This window comes from Paroedura picta, chromosome 2 (genome assembly GCF_049243985.1).
Source record: "Paroedura picta isolate Pp20150507F chromosome 2, Ppicta_v3.0, whole genome shotgun sequence".
Classification (NCBI taxonomy): Eukaryota; Metazoa; Chordata; class Lepidosauria; order Squamata; family Gekkonidae; genus Paroedura; species Paroedura picta.
The window spans coordinates 91,081,886-91,103,481 of NC_135370.1; the positions used below are offsets into that span (position 1 = coordinate 91,081,886).

The 21,596-nt window shown below is 40.7% G+C and overlaps 1 protein-coding gene across 3 annotated transcripts in view; it reads right to left on the reverse strand.

Annotated features, from left to right (window-relative positions):
• Positions 1-21,596, reverse strand: part of GTF2H1 (general transcription factor IIH subunit 1) — a 34,121-nt gene that overhangs the window by 5,740 nt on the left and 6,785 nt on the right. For all 3 annotated transcript variants that reach the window (XM_077321583.1, XM_077321582.1, XM_077321581.1), the window contains 11 exons: positions 19,345-19,537; positions 17,382-17,541; positions 15,864-15,957; positions 14,444-14,593; positions 12,465-12,544; positions 8,089-8,222; positions 4,269-4,356; positions 4,028-4,116; positions 3,223-3,340; positions 1,314-1,404; positions 35-150 (listed from right to left, as the gene is read on the reverse strand). In XM_077321583.1, coding sequence (XP_077177698.1) covers positions 35-150; positions 1,314-1,404; positions 3,223-3,340; positions 4,028-4,116; positions 4,269-4,356; positions 8,089-8,222; positions 12,465-12,544; positions 14,444-14,593; positions 15,864-15,957; positions 17,382-17,541; positions 19,345-19,537 — 1,313 coding nt within the window. The remainder of the gene's footprint in view (positions 1-34; positions 151-1,313; positions 1,405-3,222; positions 3,341-4,027; positions 4,117-4,268; positions 4,357-8,088; positions 8,223-12,464; positions 12,545-14,443; positions 14,594-15,863; positions 15,958-17,381; positions 17,542-19,344; positions 19,538-21,596) is intronic.

Sequence of the window (21,596 nt, forward strand, 5' to 3'; positions counted from 1 at the left end):
TAATAATCAAGGCTTATTTATTAAGCCTCCTTACCTTCTCTTCTAGGAATGGTGTATTAACAGGAAAGCAGGACCAGAAGTGTCTCAACAGCTCCCCCACTGCCACATATAAGTGCTTTAGTTCACACTGAACATCATTTGGCACCATCTCTGCAGTTAAGATCCACCACAAAAATCACATTCACACAGAAGCATATATAATGAATGATAAATGCATAATGATATTGGGCATCAGATACAGAAAGGAGTGTGTACAGGATACTGGCAACATAAAAGGGTCTCTTATTAGTGTGCTCAAGGCTAATACGGAAGTTCCAATATAGAATTCAGAGCCATGAAAGAATAAATTCCACATTAACAAGGTTGGAAATGAGATTCCTGTGCTTTTACCAGTTTGAGAAAGAAAGCAGAATATATTTGCTCCCCTTCCTGATGCTAATATAAATGAAACTAAGAACATTTAAAGGCTGCTGCCTCTATTTCAGAAAGGCTGTTGTGGGAAAACCGCAGCACAGAACCTCTATGCACTTCTCTGCTCATGCAATTCATTCCAATGATATGCCCCAGTTCTCCTCTGGATACAGTGAAACAAAAATTATTAATAACACAGACATATTTATGTTTTTTTTTATAAAAGAGTTGAACCCGCAGACTTCTGGGAATTTTGAGGTGGCGCAGTGAATGCCACCTGAACATAGTTTCTGCAGGAAGTGGAGCCGAGCCCCAGCTCTCCTCTCCTTTGCTAAAGAATTGCACAAAGGGAAATAAAAATAAAAGAAGGAAAGCCCAAGGGAGGAAGAAAGAGACTGGCCTTCAAAAAGAAGGAACTCCTGAAGGGAAAACGGAACCACAAGCCTCGTTGCTAACAGCCACCCTTAGACTTCAGTGGGTGCAATTGCTAAAACAACTATTATCTGAATGAAGGCAGCCAAGAACAAGCCATGTCATCCAATGACCCTGTCCACTTCCTGAAAAGCAAAAATGGTGCCGGGGAATTTCTGGGGTGTGCCACGCCACTATTTTGGGTAAACATGTTTTAAAGGATACTAAATTAGTTAAGAGTTGTAGCATCTTGGTTTTAAACTGAGAATTGCCTTGAGATCCTGGAGGGAAAAACTGATATAGAAATAAAGACCACGAAAAGATACCAGTTTCCAATACGCTGCATCTCCCAAAGGCTACACAATGTTGCACACTCTCTCTCAACCAACTAGAATACCACAGAAGACATGACTGGAGAAGGTGAGTCCTTTTTCTTCCATGTCCCCATGGAACATTTTGCACATTTGAAAAGCAAAACACCAAGTACTTACGGTTTATGGCTTGCTGTGTTCCACCCTGCATAAGTGCTCCTCCCGGTGACAGAGCTGAAATAGTACTACTAGCAGCACCACTTGAGAGAACCTTGAAAACAAAAAGAATTTTCTGTCAGCAAACACTAACTCTGAAGATGTAAGCTCAGCTTTTAGGGATCATAATACACACAATACTTATCTGTCACACTATTGTTGCTACTACATTTTACAAATTATACTCCTGTGATATAGGAGGCATGTGTTTATTTAATGAATTTATAGATATTTTTTCAGCCACATTGTAAAACCAAACCATTTTAAACACAATTCCTGATTTAGAGAATTCAAATTTAAAATAAATCCCTCAACAAGGAGCTGAGATAAATACTCGCAAAAGATGCATACACCAAGAATAACTTGTTTCAACTCACCTGAAAGCAGAAAAGAAGAATGTTTTCAGTCTCTTCTCTGAAAAGGGCTGGACCCCTCTTCCTCCCGCTATAAAAGCCCTCCCCCCCCCGATCACTATCCCTGGGATTCTAGGGACTCTCAGGAATAGAACACAGGGGGCAATATGTGGGTGTACACTAGGAAAAGCATCCTGATATGCTGATGCAAATCCTCTGGGACTGGAAGTAATAGGCTGCAGAGTCCAATCCAGGACCTGCCAAACCTCTAAATAGACAGAATTCTAAATAACTAGGGAGGGCCGCAGAAAAATAGTGAGTTCAACAATAACTACAATTTTTATAATTAAATAATTATAATTAATACCCCACAAGTGCAATTATACATCAAGATGACTAAGTCCCGGAAAGACAGCCTTCTCCACATATTCAATCAGTCTCTATGGCTGACTGAGAACCTAATCATATCATCTGTATATTACTTTCATCTAGCAAAGGGACAAAAATGTTTTCTGTACGTGTTCCACAACTGTGAATTCTTTTCTCCTGAAGACATACTAGAACCCTGAGCATACTAAGGAAATAGTGAAATATCTTTCTGCTTGATGCAGGCAGGGTATGGAAAACGTCAGTTGTCATCTAAGGCAGTGGTCCCCAACCTTTTTATCCCTGGGGACCACTCAACGCCTTTTACTGAGGCCCGGTGGGGGGGGGTAGTTTACTCCTCTACTCTCAACCACTGCCCTAGCGCTCTCTGATCGCGATGGTAATGTTTAAACATCCCTTCAAAATAAGATACAGACACGCCACAACAATGAAGTGTGTTGTAAAGGGCTGGGGGGGGATGAAGTAAAGGGCCGGGGGGGAGGGGAGAAGGCGTCCTTCAGAGCCCACCTCCAATTAGTCGAAGGACCACATGTGGTCCGTGGCCCACAGGTTGGAGATCGCTAATCTAAGCACCTGGGGAGTATGTAGAATAGTCAAGCAGTTCCTCTTACAAGTACTAGTGTGGTCCATTGATTAGAGTGTGAGACTAGGCTCTGGGAGACCCAGAATTGAATCCCCCCACCCCCACAACAGAAGCTCACTTGGTGACGATGGGGCAGTCACACACTCTTGGCCTAACCACAAGGTTGTTCTGAGGATACAATGGAGGAGGGGAGAAAGATATGAGCTGCTCTAGGTGTCCACTGGGGAGAAAGCTGTGAGCATGAAATAAATACATATAGTTGTGAGAACTCTAGCAGTCTTGAGAGTTCATACACACAGCTATCACAATGTGCAAGACTGCAGCACCACAGTGACTGCATGCAAAGACCAATAGGTTAATAAAATTTATTATGCAAGTTTCTTAATCTATACCTCTTAAACATAACTTTGCAACAAATCTAGAACATGCAAAAGAGAATATAAAGTTTATTCTACACAGTGAAAATATGCAAGTGAATGGCATTATATCCATAAAGAATATGAACTCACGAACCTGTTTTTTCTTTAATAAAAAAAGCCATTAATCTTACCTGAGTTAGTTTGGGGACATAGATTTCCATTTCTTGTCTAATACTATGCAAAGAGTTAATAATATCCTGACTAGTTGCATATTGCTGTGATTGAATTGGTGTTGGACCATGATAATACCTGTTGAAGACAAAGGTTATGAAATTTGGAATCCAATTTTCAATGTTAAGGATTTTTGGCTGCTTTTTTGCTGGTATTATGATAATTCATTACTTTAAAAAAAGATACAATAATTCTTGTGCATGTACAGAAACACTTTAGGCACATGGCTATCTGGATTCAGAAAAACGCTAAAACCAACCAGAACAATGCCATATCAGCAGGGGAAAAATACAACATCTGCAGTCCACTCAAATTACTTTACTGAAACTGTTCAGTCTTACAGCAGTGCCCATGTTTCTATTTACAAAGGTTCAAGAACATTTTTGGCTTAGTTTTACTATAACACAAACATGGTTAATACAGTCTATTAGAAGTTGCACCCTGTCCACTGGCAAAGGTGGTCTATGGCAGGAATCTGGGATTTGTGAGGACAAAAAGCAACACTGGACAGGGGGCTGCAGTGAGGAGCCGACTTGGATGAGATTGCTTCTTCTTCCAGTGCAAGCAAGAGAAATGGAACAATTCAAGCCATTGTGAATATTACAACACAAAGCATCTACGAGATGAAATCCTTGAGATTTATAAAAACTGGAAAGTCATAGAAAAGCAAAAAGTCTGGTGGCACAGTGATGTTTGAATGCACAACAATACAGTTAAAGAGCATTTTTGTCCTCCAAGCTGCTTACTTTTATTCACAAAACATACCTATCTGATTTCTTTAAGTTTAGTGCAATAGTTTTAATGCTGTTTTTATGTTCTAAATCCTCATATTCAATGGACTCTTGCAGCTTTACCTACAAGATAAAACAATGTCAAGATTTTTGGATACATAATTAACGTTGTCAACATCATTTTCTATCTTAAAGAATGCACGTGATGTATCTTCAATTATTCCTAAAACATAATTTTTATTTTGCTCCTTTAGAATTTGCAAAGGCAGCCTTACCTTTTTTATTGGTGGCTGAAAGAAATCTGAATCCCTGGAATTTCCATCCATGCTACTGGTCTCGCTGTAGTGATCATTTTGTGCTTCTCTGAAAACCACAAATGATGTCATATATTAGTTTCTCTCAAGTTATTCAATACATTGCCCCTACACCTGAGTTCTGTGATAAACACTGTCTGGGTTCCAGTCCCACCTCTCCTACAATTGTAAAGCATGCACCCAAGAAGAAATGGGAAAGAGTATTGGAGAGTATTCCCTTCTGGAAGCAATCCTTGAAGGACTTCTCTGGAAGGCCAGAAGCTGCCAATGGATAAAGAGCATTGTAGCTTCATGCACTCCCTAATCCAATACATGGGGGCTTCTTTCTCTACTTCTATAACAGGATCAAATGATTATTTCAAGCTATTCCTTGGAGGGAATGTGCTACTAAGCACAGTTTACCAGTACTAATATTGAAGCAAAGACCAGGAGAAGGAAGCCAGCTCAGAAGGGGAGAGAAGACAGTGTAGGGGGGCATGCTCGACTCATAAGTGCAATGATAATGTAATTGTTCCGACATTCCCTCCCTGCTCACCAGTCTGATGCCTGCGACTCGTGAATTAACAGCAATGTAGGGGAGGCTGTGGAGCACTACACTGAGGGAGGGTGCAAAAATCACCCTCACTTCTCTTCCATCACCACATCTCCCAAGGTTAGAGAGAACTGCTGGTTGCAGGGGATTATGAGAAAAGTTTGCATTTGCCAGCATATTTTTCCGACTGACTGCTGGATTCAATATATTGTTTCACATATCTCAAGGTTTAGAATTTCTTCTAGTTCCTATTAAGCTGGCATATGCCACAATGATCATGGAACCATGTGGTTTAACTTTCTTTGCATATACATGAAACACTAAAAGGGAAGTTTAAATGCACTAGCAATCTTTTGAACCGATATACAGAACATCTGATTAAAAGTTGCATTTCAGCCTCTCTACACCTTACAATGAAACAACTGGACTAAAACTGAAAGAATATTCAGGAAAGTCTAAAGATGGTCAATATTTACAACAAAACATGTAAGAATCAAGTATGAATCAAAGTGAGCTCAAAATTGTAAAACAAGAAATTGACCAAACATTTATTCATTGCAATCCTGAGTTAACGAACTAAGGTGGACTGAATTAAGATATTTAAATAAATAAATAATAAAATAATATATTTATTTTATAAATAAATAAATAATAAAATAAAATAATTGGAAGCAATGTATGTGAGAAACTCTATTCTCTCCACTAAAACAAGACCAGGGGTTGATTTTTGTACTGACCATAAATTAATAATACCAAAAATTAGAATAAAGCTGAAGAAATTTTTTTAAAAATCACATGGCCAAAAATACAACATTTCTGAAGATTTTAAAGATAAAACTACGTTAGGGATTATTAGGAAAAGGATTGAGACTAAAATGGCTCATCCTGTAATGCCCCTTATAGAGCTAATGTGCAGCTTCATTTGAAATACTGTGTCCAGTTGTGCTCACCATATCTCAAAATGGGGAATGGGAAAAAGAGCAGACGAGGGCAACAAAGATGATTAGGAGGTTGCAGCATCTTCCCTGTGAGGAGAGACTGAAGAATCTGGGGCTTGTCAGTTCAGAAAAGAGATGACCAAATGATAGAGGTTTACAAAAAAAAGGCATCACATCAAAATCACAAGATGTCATAGTCCCATTGTATACGGCACTGGTCAGTCCACACCTGGAGTACTGTGTGCAGTTCTGGAGGCCTCACTTCAGGAAGGACGTAAATAAAATTGAAAGGGTACAGAGGAGAGCGGCGAGGATGATCTGGGGCCAAGGGACCAAGCCCTATGAAGATAGGTTGAGGGACTTGGGAATGTTCAGCCTGGAGAAAAGGAGGTTGAGAGGGGACATGATAGCCCTCTTTAAGTATTTGAAAGGTTGTCACTTAGAGGAGTGCAGGATGCTGTTCCCGTTGGCTGCAGAGGAAAGGATGTGCAGTAATCACTCAGAGTGATTAAAATGTGGAATTTGCTGTCGGAGAATGGAGTGATGTCCATATGAATAAACAGCTTTAAAAGTGGATTAGATAGATTCGTGGAGGATGTCTATCAATAACTAATGGTCATGGTGATTGAGAGGAACCTCTACATTCAGAGGCACTAATCCTCTGAATACCAGGGTCACGAGGCAACTAGTGAAAATAAACACAGCAACAAAACTGAAAGAACAAGAGAGGTGTTTCACAAGTTCCAAAAAATCAAAGGGAAATTTAAAGCAGTTAGATATGCTGAAAGATCAACATGGAACTACATTAACTCAATAGGACAAAATAAAGACTAGAAAAGGAATCCAGTGAAGAACAAGATAACAGATTTATTTCAAGTATTCCCTCCAAGAAATTTTAAAAGAAATGGGTGTGCCAGTTATTTATTTATTTTATTCATTTGATTTATATGCCACTCCTCATTGCGATGTCTCGGGGCAGTGTACATGGAAAAGTAGAACTAGTATATTAAAACGTATATAACAATATGAACAGAAGGCATAATGAACATGAAACAGGTAGACAGCAATCAAAATTTGTGAACTTGGAATGCAGGGTAATAGATTGCAGAAGATCAGGTCAGAGGGGGGTAATTCTTTTGATGCATAATTTGTACCAAGACAAGAGGCTACTATTAAGACAGAATATGAAGAAACAGAATGGTTCCCAATTGGAAAAGATGTCAGATAAGGATGTATTTTATATCCCTGTCTCTTTAATCTATATGCATAACATCTTGTAAGGAAAGATGGATTAGATTTAGATGACAGTGGAATGAAAATTGGTGGAATGAATGTTAACAATTTGAGATTAGGTAGATGACACTACAATACTGACAGAAAACAGTGAAGACTTAAAATGATTACTGATGAAAGGTAAATCAGAAAATACCAAAGGATTACAAATGAACATCAAGAAGACAAAAGCTAATGACTTGTGGGATTAAACAACTACTGATGTTTCATCATAAGATGGAGGGGGGAGCGCCAAATAAATGAGAAGATTGAGCTTGGAAAGGCAGCCATCAAGCAGCTAGAAAAAATTCTCAAATGTAAAGATATGTCACCGATGACCAAGTTCAAGATAGTTCATACCACAGTATTATACCTCATGGATATGTAAGTTAGACTGTGAAGAATGCTGACAGGAAGAAAGCAGATTTCTTTTGAACTGTGGTTTTGAACTGGAGGAGAGTTTATAGATCTCATGGATTAAAAAACCAACCAAATGAGTGAGTTCTAGAGAAAATCAAGCCTGAACTCTCCCCCTAGAAGTTAAAATGACCCAACTGAGGCCATCATTCTTTGGTCATATTATGGGAAGGCCAGACTCATTGGAAAAGAAAATGCTAGGAAAAGAGGAAGACCTAACATGAAATGGATTAACTCAATCAGGGAAGTCACTGCCTTTAATGTGCATAACCACAGTTGTTAATCATAGGATGTTTTGAAGGTTATTAATGCACAAAGTTACCATAAACCAGAAGGGACCTGATAGCACTTAACACATGCGCTTAACAATGCCCTTGTATTTGAGGGCCAAGTTCTTCATATGCCCAGATTTACCTACCTCAACCGAAAAACGTTCTTTTTCATTCTTTGCTTTCAGTATATTATAAATTAGTCAAATCATTAAAATTACAGGTCTTGAGAGGGTGATTTGCCTTTCCATGTTAAAAATTCTTGCAATAAACTTAAGTGGAATCAATGTTTCTAGCTCTTTAAATCTCATGTTACTTTTAAAATTCACCATATGTTCTTTGCTGATACGCACTGTTTCCGGAGTCCAGCTGCAAGGACCATGGCACTGTGATGGTTAAAGCGTTTTATAATGGCAGCATTGCTACTCTCCTTTATTGATTTATTGATCGAGTTGGATGTGGATGGTCCCAAGGAAGCACCATAACCCTACAAGAAAAAGCCATTATGATGCCTTTGAATGAGACCCCACATGATGGAAAAAGCTGAAATCAAAATTACTGCCTTTTTTACTAGGTGATCTGGAGTGGGGACTATGACCCTGAAGTATAACTGTTACTAGGTTCCTTGCACCATAGTTTGATGAAGTGATACATAACATGACTACTGACCACCATCTAATTATCCCTTAACAATGCAAAACAAAAGCCATGCCAAGAATACACACAACTAGCATCAAAATCATGATTGTTCTGAAGGCATTACTTTCTGGAGACAAAAACCTGCTTTGAGGACAGACAGCTATCCTCAACTTCCAGTAAATGAATGGGAAGAAGCCAGTTGCCTATTTGTAAATTCTTCTTCTTGAAGAGGTCATCTGTACAGTTAAGACTGATGGACTTTGTGCCTGGGCGGAGAAACGATTTTGAAGCTTTTGCAGCTAGCTTTTATGAATGGAACAGTCATCTCCCACAAGAGATGAAGATACTTACAAATATGAATCCCTAATGAGGAATCACACCTTCCTACTCAGTTCCTTCCAAAAACCAGTATCCCACAGCAAGTTAAGGGCAGGTCATGTGAATATACAGATAAAGCTTTGCCAAAAGAGGTTAGGGCCATGTGGAATCTTAACCAGTTCTGCAGGGCCTGCAAGATGGAGCTCTTCCAGCTGGCCTATGGTCAAGCCTTTGATGGACCATCAAGGGCAGGCCTCGCTGCTGAAACAGAGGGAAGATCTGCCCTCCAAGGATTTGACAACCCCTCCAGCTTAAATAGTTTTACTGGTAGCTATTATATAATTTTACAGATATGATTTTATATTCTGATGGATTATCTATTTTATGCTGTTACCCCGCTCTTAGATTTTTAGGAAGAGCAGCCTACAAAAATAACTAGTTATTTATTTATAACAGCAGTTATAGGTAAGCAATCTGTTTTAACTTTTTGGGACCTGCTGATGAGTATACATTAGCAAACTAACATACATGGAAGCCACTACAGGTGCATCAAGATGAGAATGTTGAGCACTGCTTTGACATCAAGGCTGGGCCAAGTGATTGTTCTTCAGGGCTCAAAGGAATAATTCCACTGATGTAGACAGAGGATGCATTAACAGCTTTGGTGGAATGAGGGCCAAGGTTTTGTAGGAAGAGGTTTGTGGGTCAATTAGTAGGGGAGCTTAATGGTATCCGAGACTCAGTGGCCAAGGTACTGGAGAGACTATTTGTCCTTTTTTCTGAGTGCAGAGCCCTCTGGTTAGGCTTGAAAGTAAGCAGGAAAGATCAGTTCTCATTCAGATGAATACCTAAGACTACATGTGGCACAAGATGAGTTTCTTCCTATAGATCTAGAGACAAGGAAGAGCTGAATGCAAAGCCCAGAGTTCGTTGACCTTTCTCGCCTATCAATCATTAAAAACACCACGTTGCATGAAAGCAGTCTGAGGATGCATGTGGCTAAGGGCTCAAGCTTTCCACGTGATATGGGTACGGAAAAGCTAAAGGTCCAAGCAGGTGTTGGTGGTATTTATGGAGGATAAAGCCTTATCAGGTCCTTAAAGAATTTCTTACCATTGTCTGGGTGAAAAGCGCTCAGCCTTGAATGTGAGGCTGCAAGGCACAGATGGCAGCCGGACAGTCTTTGAGAGTATTGCAAACTTAGAGAAAGCAGACCGGACTGGTACGTTAGAATGCAGCCCTATATAAGGTTCCTAGCTGCAAATCAGTAGCACTTGTAGAACCTTCTAGTGCAGTGGTCCCCAACCTGCGGGCCGCGGCCTGGCCATGGCGCCGGGCCGCGGCTCCCTCTCCCTGCCCCCCCCCCCGCAGTAAAAAACTTCCCAGGCCGCAAGCTTGCGGCCCGGGAAGCTTCTTACTGCGGGAGGGCGGGGAGAGGGAATCAGGGCCGGCTGCGCCCATGCGGGCGCGGCCCGATGCGTGGGCGCGGCCCGCACCCCGATGCCCTGCCGGTCCCCAACCTCAGAAAGGTTGGGGACCACTGTTCTAGTGGACCATTTTCCCACATTCAGAGTTATCTCAGGCATTTGAGGACAATTTTGCGGACATACCCTCTAAGCTATCAGATTGAGGATGTCTGATGGCAGGATCCTGCCGTCAACAGGAAATCTGGAACCTAAGGACACTGGTCAACCAAGGTTGTCTTAGCTGATGTGGAGTGATTAGGTGGCAGTGGAATGGAATCAAGTTTCAGTTTGTATCATACCTTCTAGATGACCTTGTATATGAGAGGGGTAGGAGGGATGTCAGTGAATGGATATCCCATCCAAACGGAGGAAAGTGTCACCCAGTGAGCTGTAATCAATGCATGCCCTGGTACAAAATGCATTGGCAAATGCTGGTTTAAACAGCTTGAGCTCTGATGCACCCTAGCAATGGAATATTGTGTCAGTCTCACCTGGATACAGCTTGTAGATAAACTGTCCCCCAGGGGCAGCCAAAATATTATCTCCACCCGCCCATTAAGGGTAAACAAAGAAGCCTTGTACCTGATGTATTTCTGCCACAGGTTGCAAGGTAAATAAGTTAAGGCAACAGATGAGATGTTGTCTTGTTTACACAATGGTTGTATTGTCTGTGGCCTCCTACACTGCTTTATCCTGAAGCCGGGACAGAATGACACACCATGATTTGTAGACAGCTGGTAGTTCAAATGCTTGTCTGTGGTGACCATAGCTGACTGGGTGACTGTTGGGAGTGGGGAATCCTACCCTCACAATGATGTGTTCACTAGGAGCATAACTTGAAGTAATGGTGAAACAAAGGGGACCCACTTGATGCAGTTCCATAATTCATTCCAGCAGATCTGTAACTGGAAGGCAGAAACCCCAAAGGAAGTTCTCACAGCAGAGGCTGGCAGTGATCCAGGAAAGAATCTGCTGCTAAGAATGCCTTCAATTGGTGCTTTCCCTTGTGCTTCTTCTCTCAAAACATAGAAAACTAGCTCAACACTTGTGGAACTTATCCTCATGCTGACTTGGTAGTAGAGAGCTGGGTTTTGCTACCCCCCCCAACAACCCCAGACTTGAAGCTGATATGCCTGCCATTGGGGGTGTCAAGACCCAGGCATGTGGCTTCTGCACAGTCGGTATTAATCAGTCAGCTCTGCCCTCAGAGGGCTCTTTCCCAGACGATGATGGATGACCTGCAGCTTGCATGCTTAATAAATCTCAGACACAGGTCTGCACAGTGTGCAGCCCTACCAAATACAAGACACACTGACTGTGCTTGTCAGCTGAAAACAGCTTCCCTCTGCACTGACATCATGTAATGGAGGTAATCTTCTGAGCCATAGGCTTAGATTTTTGTTTTGAAAATGAAAAGCTACATCTCAGAGAAATAACTTTGGAAAAAAGTGCGTTAATGCTGCTATTCCTGCTGCTATTCCTGTGGCAGGTGAAAGCGAACTAAACAAGAAGGCATGACACATGATGCAACTCTTATTTAAGTCAGACTACTGGTCTATGTTTCAGTACTATCTAAGAGTGACAAAGGCTCTCCAAAGGCTTAGGCAAAACTCTTTCATACCACTTACCATTTCATCCTCTTAAATGGAAGTGCCAGAGTTTGGACTTCGACCTTCTGCACACTGAACAGACCTTCTACCACAAAGCCATGGTTCCTTAGGCAAATGCAGTCAGAATTCTGTCTAGAAGAAGGGACTCACTGCAACTATCAGCTAGCTTTAGAAGTTTCTGAATTGTGTAAAGTGCATCATACTGAGACAACATGTGGAAGTGAATCTAGACACCATGGGGAAGTGAATACTAGAAAATTACTTGCTTTGTATAGTATATATTCCAGAGATAAGCTTTGTATGGTCTGTTTTTGAACTCAATTTTCCTGGATCCACAAATGAATTTTTAATTTTCAAATAAAAATGCACATTTAGGATCTATTTCTACAACATAACTCATCTGTATTAAGTACAAGTACTAACTAGTACAAGTACTGACTAACTTTGTTTATCCTGCTTATCTGCTTTATGTCAATAAAGGTATTGTATTGTATTGTATTGTACTCTTGCCATAGAATATAAATGCCTTGCTAGGCCAGATCAAGATGCACTTTGATCAGCAATCCTTGCAAGATGCTTAGTATGCTTGCTTAGACCACACACCAGAAATCAGGCAGTGGATCACCCATAAATGACATACATTCAGCCCATTCCTGGTATGCTTTACAATTTATAATTTAAATCACTTGTACTTACTTCGTCCAATGATTTATCTTCTAAAGATGTTAAATCTAATAAAGGATTTCTCACCCCTTGAGACACCATTGTCTTTAACCCTACATGTAAAAAAAAAACCCACAACAGAATTATACTTTGAAGACTGAAAATCTTGAAAAATATTTTATGCTTGACAAGTTGGGCGCAACAGTCATGAAATATTAATATCCAACAATTGATATATTAACTAATTTCCACAATCAGCTTTATAAAAATGTATAACTCCCCAAAAGTAAGTCTGAACATAGGTTCCCAGTATCAATTTAAAAAAAATCTATATAATGAAATCAGATATGGCTGGCTGGTGGGAGATGGGATCCTAGGTTTATCAGAAAAATCTGAATCATGTGAAAGTTTAAAAACCTGAACTAAGAAGTGATCATTGTACAAGTCTAAGCTCAGATATCACAACTGTAAAAAACTTTGTAGTATCACATCTACTTTTGGTTTTCTAAACAATCCCAAATGCTGATATAAGGTAAGGAAGTAAACAAACAACATGTCAGGAGCAGAAAGCAACCACAAAACAGTGGGAATGGAATTTCTCCTTCCCTCTGATTCCTGATAGGTCCACAGTACATAAGCTGATAAATGTATTCTAAATCAAGATGTAATTGGGTGCTAGAAACACAGAAAATAGAGTTTGCTTTGCATTGAATTGAGCTGCCTAGGGTCTATGAGGAAGAAATGGAGGTAGTGATAGCTTTTATTTTTCTGGGCTCCAAGATCACTGCAGATGGGGACGGCAGCAAAGAAATTAAAAGACGCTTGCTCCTGGGGAGGAAAGCTATGGCAAATCTAGACAGCATCCTAAAAAGCAGAGACATCACCTTGCCAACAAAAGTGCATTTAGTCAAGGCTATGGTATTCCCAGTTGAGATGTATGGCTGTGAAAGTTGGACCATAAGGAAGGCCAAGTGTCAAAGAATTGAGGCTTTTGAATTCTGGTGCTGGAGAAGACTCCACTTCTCCACAGCACTGATAAAACTGTTCTGACCGGGCAGGAATATCAGGGCTCTCTCAGCCTCACCTACCCCACAGGGTGTCTGTTGTGGGGAGAGGAATGGGAAGGCGACTGTAAGCTGCTTTGAGCCTCCTTCGGGTAGGGAAAAGCGGCATATAAGAACCAACTCTTCTTCTTCTTCTTCTTCTTCTTGCGAGTCCCTTGGACTGCAAGGCCAGTCCTAGAGGAGATCAGCCCAGACTGCTCCTTAGAAGGCCAGATCCTGAAGATAAAACTCAAATACTTTGGACACCTCATGAGAAGGAAGGACTCCTTGGAGAAGAGCCTAATGCTGGGAGCAATAAAGGGTAAAAGAAGAAGGGGATGACTGAGAATGAGGTGGCTGGATGGTGTCACTGAAGCAGTTGGGGCAAACTTAAATGGACTCTGGGGAATGGTAGAGGACAGGAGGGCCTGGAGGATCATTGTCCATTGGGTTGCGATGGTTCGGACAGGACCTCGCAACTAACAACAACAAAGGGCCTATGCAATCTCACTTTTATGGATACATGATATCCATACTATGAAATTCTCACGAGCATTATGTAATTCCCTATTTTGGAATCATCTTTGTAAAGTGTGCAAGAAGGAGTCTTTTCTCCTCCTTCTGAATGTACAAACCATCAAGCATACAATCCTAACAGAAGCTAAGTAGCTTCCATACTACAGACATGAGGGTGGCAATCCTGAAAATAAGCAAGTGCAGTTTAAATCTCTAGAACCTACTTTGGTTAATTTCAATTTGTTTTATGAGTTCAATAATCTAACTCACACTAGGAAGGAATGAGAAATGCATTGTTTAATACTTCATCAAATACTTTACTAATTTCAGCACTTATTCACTCTTAGGTACAGTGTTTAAAAAGTGAGACCATTATATATTATTTAAATGACTGATGTTGAAACTCAGCTAGATACTCAAACTAGTACTTGCCAACAAGAAATAAAAACATACCCTTTTCATCCATTTTGGCACATTCTGCAAAAAGGTCTTTTGATCCTGCATTCAGCCTGTCTCTATGGAAATAGTGAGACTGGAAGAATCGTGTCCAGAATTCTTTCTCTGTCATATTATGAGGAACATTTTCGGCATATTTCACTTTTACTGTAAATATGAAACATAAAAATGAACACTTGCAATGCATAGTATAACTTAAAATAGATCAAAGGTATGTTAACAACAAAATGTTATGATTGTTTTAGGTTTGTTCCTCATACACACAATTCGGCATTCTGGATAAAGTGAAATATGGGGAGTGAATTACAAAACTAATGGCAAGTAATACCTTTTTCCACTGCCTGTATATGGGTTCAGATTTCAATTTCAAAATTAGATATAATGGTAGCTCATACCAATGCACATTTTAAAAGTATCATAGACTAGAAAAGAATAGTAACAAACAAAATTAAATAAAGGGCTTCCAAGTTATGTCAACAAAATGGCAGAAGTTTCAATCTTCAAATTTTGTCCTACCCATTCAGAAAAGTCACTTCAGATTAACCTGGTTTATGTCTCTACTGCCTGGTACCAACCATTCAAATATTAGCACACTGATGACTCAAACACAAAGTTTTAGAGGCCAATTGCTATGTCCCATTACACTCTTTAGGATCTACAGCATTTATATCACTTTTATGCTGTGAATCTGACATTTTAATGGATGTCAATTCTATGCCTTTTTTCTCTAGGAATCAGGTGGCCACAGGAGTTTATGGAACCCTGTTTGATATGGTATATATTTTAAAATAATGACACTGGAAATTAGATTGGTAATTGTCCAGCACATTTAGCATTGTATTCTCAGTTAACAGCCAGTCATACTCAGTAGTAATACTAACTGAAGGATCAAGGGGCAAGTCAATTCTTTCACTTCCTCAAATACTCAGCATCTTAGCTTGAGGGAGAGTACTGCATGCCATGACTGGGATGCCTGAAGCTTGAGGAGGAATTCTAGTTCTATCCAATACATTCCAGAGCTCCCCTCCTGCATTCTATTGCAATTGGAATACTTCCAATGTGCCATTCTGCTATGAAATCCTCTCCCACTTTTCTGTAAAGGTCACTTCTCAGTAGGGAAAGAGACAAGACAGAAGCATACAAGGCAAAAATATTTTTCTGCTCCACTGTTCTCTCTGTCTTGATAATTATCAGACCTAGAACAAGATGCTAGACCAAGAGCAAATAATGATTTCACGATTTAACTGTTGTATAAAAGGGGATCATTGTCGATGGGGTCGCGATGTGCCGGACATGACTTCATACCTAACAACAACAATAAAGGGGGAATATATCTTCAAGGCAACACATGGAGTACAAAGAAGACATTTATGGACATGGAAGACACTAGAATTCAGCACTAAAACGGATTATTTACCTGCAGGATAAGTCCTAAATATCGACTCAATGATATCTGAAGTTAAGTTATACCTGAGGCCATTGCATCCATCTGTTTGAGGTCGAACATCAGCCTACAAAAAGAGAAACATCAGAAACATTTTAAAAACTATAATGCTATGCTATGCTTACATAAAGCCAGTGCCCTGTGTATATTATGTAACCCCAAGTGTTCTGTACACATCCTTATGAAGACTCAGTGGCAATCTCAAAAATCATTATTAGGTCAAATTCTATGCCTGCCTGTTTTGTTTTTTAAAATGAATGCAGGTGGTGGTGGATTGGGAATAAAATACACACTTGGCTGTTTAAGAACCAGCTCTCAAATAAGATTTTTAGATCACCACCTAGCATTTGCCTAGCCAGTTTAACCACGCAGCACTTTCAGGGGCTCTGCACACTGCCCCCCCCCCGGGCCATTTACTTCCCAGTGCCAAGAGGAGGAAGATAAAAGAAGTCCACAGTGCTGCAGCCCTCTCCGAACTAAATACTATAGTGGCCGATACAGGACAATACAAAAAGAAAGCCTGCCCTGCCTTACTACCTTCAACTTCTGATTGGATGTAGTAGTTGGGGGGGGGGGGGTTGATGCTTTGCCTTCTTGTTGTTGTGCGTGTGAGATTTCAGTGCCTCCCCAGCTCCTGCCCACTCGGAGACAGTACAGTGTGTACACACACATATTGATGACTGGTGCTGTCCTGGGGAGCAATAACAAGAGCCCCACGTTTGCCACCCGCATGTCAGATGCCTTCCTTGCCTCTAGAAGCCTTTGTTCTGGGCGTGGGAAGCAAGTAGCCTGGAGGTCTCCTCATGAGCAAGTTTCTTCCTTCAGATGCTGCTTGTCTTGCTTCCCTGCTCTGCTCTCTATTCCAGCAGTAAGTAATGGCTACATTGCATCAAGGGAGTAGGAACTGAACATAAGTTGGATTTTATTATATTCGTTGTCCGTTTTAATGGGGTTTTACTGGGGGTTTTACTGGACGTCTGTAACCCGCCACAAGCCAGTCTTGGGGGTGGCAGGCAATCAATCAATCAAATAATATGTTCAAGTACTGGGGGGGGCAGGACAAATGCACCCCCCAGGCATTTGTTTACAGATCGCTGTTTATGTTGAAGGATTTCCCTAAAGGGTGTTTTTGCTTCCTTCTGAAGCAGCAAATTTCAAAATGAATCCTTTCCCCCCTTTTATCTAACAAAGTGTGCAGGCACATGAAAAGCTTCTACCTTGAATAACATTTTGTTCAACTTAAAGGTGCTACTGGACTCTTTGACCTAGCTTGTTTTGCCACATGGCTGTGTTGAAAGACACAGTGTGATCCTAACCATGTTTGCCTTCAGTGTATGTAGTATGGAATGTAGAATGGAAGCAATACCAAGTTTATATATTGTCACAGAACATTCCCACTTCAAGTTTAAAGCTACATCACATGTTATAGCAAACTTTCATGTGAAAAAGATTACTTTCGCCAATTAAAAACACACATGACAAGGAACATACCAGGAAAGCTGCAGAAATGCCCACATCCTGCTTATTAGATGCAGAATTATCTACAGCATTCATGCTTAAACGGTTGGCCCAGAATTCTTCAGCACTGATCACTTGACTCACAACAAGATCTTTATAAAGCTGAAACAAAACAGGATCTTCTTGCAGCATTCTGGTAAGAGAAGATTTAAAGCAGTATGGGAATATTAAATTGAAATATTTTACTAGATTCTAGAAACTAGAATTTCTGTGCAAGTGACAATAAGTTAACAACATTTCAAAAGGCAAACTAAAAAGAAAAAATGAAAAATGGGACTCATCTGAAGGAAGCTACTGTATACTCCCACACTCCATATATGTACAGCAAGATAATGCTGACACCTAACTGTATTATATTATACAAAGCTATAATATAGTAGAGATGAATCAAATAGTGTCTGGACTTTAATGAGGAATATCTAATTAATTTGTTTTTTTTCTTAAAGTCTGTTCAAGAAGACTCCTTGATTCCTTTGTCCCTGTAGTTAACTTATTTGAGGTTTCTTCACCCTTCTTCTTTACATGTTATAACCCTTTTTTCTCCCTACCCACAATATTTTTGTTCCCAACAAAATTATTAATTGTTATAGTTTTCTGTAGATGTATTGTTTATATGGGTCTATTGATCGAATAAACATGCTACTAGTACTACTACTACTTAAGGTAATTTGAAATGAAATCTTTATTTTATCACCTAAGGATGGTGATCTAATCTTCTTTAAACAACTGTCTCCAAATAAAGTAACTTGAGCTCATGAAAGGGCTATTTTACATCTTATACTAGAGCACACCATGAGAAAAGCCAAATTAAATTTAAAAAATGCTTTTCTGTTTCCTGGATGAGTTATGTAGTCTTTGCACAAGAGAATACTACAAATCATAGCACTGAATAACTCTTAAAACAGCACCACTTACTATTTCCCTTCCTCAGACCACCCCCCCCAGTCAATCTACTTTGTTTTAGATGTATTGGACTTTACCATTCATAATCTGCCACTCTTATAGTAAAGCAGATGAATACAGCTGAAATAACTCAGAATACCACTTTCACCACATTCAATTACCTTTCAATGAGTTTCAAATATTTAAAACAGCTCATAATGCTTATTCATGTGTTATATTAGCACACATACAGGGTTTGTTATGTTTTTTAAAGAACTCAGGCTACATGCTTCACCATTCAATAGTGAAGTAGACCTGATACCCAACCCCAAAATAAGATGACAATGTTATTTTAATGTGAATTATTTCATTAAACCAACCAAAGCTGGCTGAGTTTATAGAGAGAGGGGGAATAAAAATTCAAATATAAAACAAACAAGCAAGCAAACAAAATACTGGCTTCAATCCCAGTATCCATATGGAGTTCTGCTCCTGCAACAGCTTCCCCACCTAACTGCATTCTCAAAAAGATTTAAAGTTTGAGGATATTCCAGCATAGCATGACACAGATCAGAGCAGAGGACTACTGTGGAAAGGAAAGAAAAATCAGGAGACATCTTCCTTCACTTCTCCTCCTGGAGCAGCAAACTTGAATCCCAAGTCACAGAGTTACACCACAAGATAAAGGTAAAGGTATCCCCTGTGCAAGAACCGAGTCATGTATGACCCTTGGGGTGACGCCCTCTAGCGTTTTCATGGCAGACTCAATACGGGGTGGTTTGCCAGTGCCTTCCCCAGTCATTACCGTTTACCCCCCAGCAAGCTGGGTACTCATTTTACCGACCTCGGAAGGATGGAAGGCTGAGTCAACCTTGAGCCGGCTGCTGGGATTGAACTCCCAGCCTCATGGGCAAAGCTTTCAGACGGCTGCCTTACCACTCTGCGCCACAAGAGGCTCATTCATCACAAGATACTGTGTCATCACAAGATACTGGGTAGCAAAGATTTCCAAACCATGAAGCATTTCTCACTTTTTAAATACGACCTTTATTACCTGTTCTTTTCCTCAAGTTCTTTATTAGCTTTCCTCTTAAATTTGGGTAGCAACTGCTGAAGAAGATCCTTTACTGCATCTCGCTCTTTCACTGCTGTACTCTCATTAGAGAAATGGAAGTTGGTTGTGTCCCCTGCATGCAATACCAACTGGAGCTGAATCTTAGCTTTTCCTTCAGGGCTAATTTTCTGACCTAGATTTAAAAAAAAAAAAGACTGTAAGAGCGGCTCTCTCAAAAAACCCATTTCTGTCCAAGGAGAACTGCCATAAAAAGTAACAGTACATATAATAAGGAGTAATAACTGGCCATGGCTGGACTGTTATTTCAAACTCCTTAAAAGACATGGTACAGGTAACAGTCTATGGTCCTTACACATACAAGGCAGAAACTCTCATTAATGAGCAACAGCTTCTGTCTGTAGCTGTTTGTATTGTTCCATTAATCCCCGAGTCCTTCTATATATTTCTTCGCAGGGATGAATCCCAAAAAGACAAATCTTCCAATAAAACAGCCATATAATTAATAGCAATGAAGCATCTACCTCTACAACAGCCATTCTCAACAGCCCCTCGGGGGCCCTAGCACATTTGAAGGAGGCTACAGTCTGGAAGATGTGAGAAGGGGGACCCAAAGGATTAATAAGGGGCCGTGATAACCAAACCAATGAAATACCATTTTTGTCACATATGATGTCATGAATTGCAAGAAAGGGAAAAAGAAATAATGTAACCCATTCCTTTGTGTGTGCTTGAATTAATGCATTCAAGAAAAAAATGAACGCACATGCTTCTCTTGGTCAAATGTTCTAGAAATCTGTAGTGCTTATATGAGTCAAAGTATGGCAAGTATTGTTATTTCACTTTTAGTTTAGACCTTTTTTAGCCTAGCTCACTGTGCATGCAGCCAGCCTACTGCAGTGGGGCCCTGGAACCTGAGAAGAGCCCCTTAAAAGGGCTGTGTCCAAAAAAAGATTGATAATGGCTGCTCTAGATCAGTGGTCCCCAACCCCTGGCCTAGTGCAGGGCCACAGATCCCTCTCCCCGGCCTCCCTGCAGCGAGAAACTCGCCAGGCCGTGAGCAAATTGGCCACGGAAGCGGCCGATTAGCTTGTGGTCCGGCAAGCTTCTTGCTTCAGAAGAGGGGGGGAAGAGGGAGCTGCGGATGCTGGCATGCCGGCAGCCGCCTCCCCCCCCCTCTGAAGCAAGAAGCTTGCGGGGCCACAAGCTAATCGGCCGCTTCCGTGGCCAATTTGCTCGTGGCCCGGTGAGCTTCTCGCTGCAAGGGTGGGGAGAGGGAGCCACGGCTGCCGACATCGCAAACGTGGAATTGCCATGCGTGCCTGTTTGCGTCCAGCGGGACCGCAAACAGGCATGTGTGGCGGTGCCGCACATCAGTAAAACTGCTGTATGTGCACGTTTGTGGCCCCGCGCATGCATGTGGCTGCCGTGCATGCACGGGGGGCTGGGTCGCCCTCTCCCCCCACCCCGTGGCAGTGGTCTGCAGCCACGGAAAGATTGCGGACCACTGCTCTAGATGACCCTAGCAGTAATTTGGGATATGACATCTCTCCTATCAAGGGACCAAGCCATGGAAAAAAAGCTTGACAGAGGATACTCCCCTTATGTGATTATGTTTAATTATTAATGTAGCATGCACTCATGTGATCACAATGAAACCTTAGAAGCAGATTGCTTGGGAAGTCTATGTAAAGTGTCCACATTTTCAAAGAAAATGTGCATTGTAATCAATAATTCTTTGACACTTCAGTTCAAGTAGGGCTCTATACTTCCATAACCAAATCTTTTTTTCATACACTTTCCTAAATTATGTCAATCCAACTCTGCCTTTATCAAATGCTGATAGTGATACTCACTCACTGTGAATGGATAACTCTCTTGATTGATCTTGTTTTGAATTGGTCCCTTTTTATAAGATACCCCTTCACAGTTTATTCTTAAATGTATCTGCCCAATATATGAACACTTCATGCACTTTATGAAGTGCTGACTCACAAAAGTTTAAGCTAGAATAAATCATGTTAGTTCTTAGGGTGCCACTGGTCTGCTGTTTTCTTTGTACATTTCAGTTCCACTATTGTTATGTTCTTGTCCTTTTGTAGATGATCCAGTTTAAGTACAAAGTGGTTCATAAATCAGGTCTGTATCTTACAGGAGATGAATTTTTCAGTATTCTAAATCAGGGGTCCCCAACCCCCAGTCCGCAGCCCGGTACCGGGCCGCAAAGGCCATTG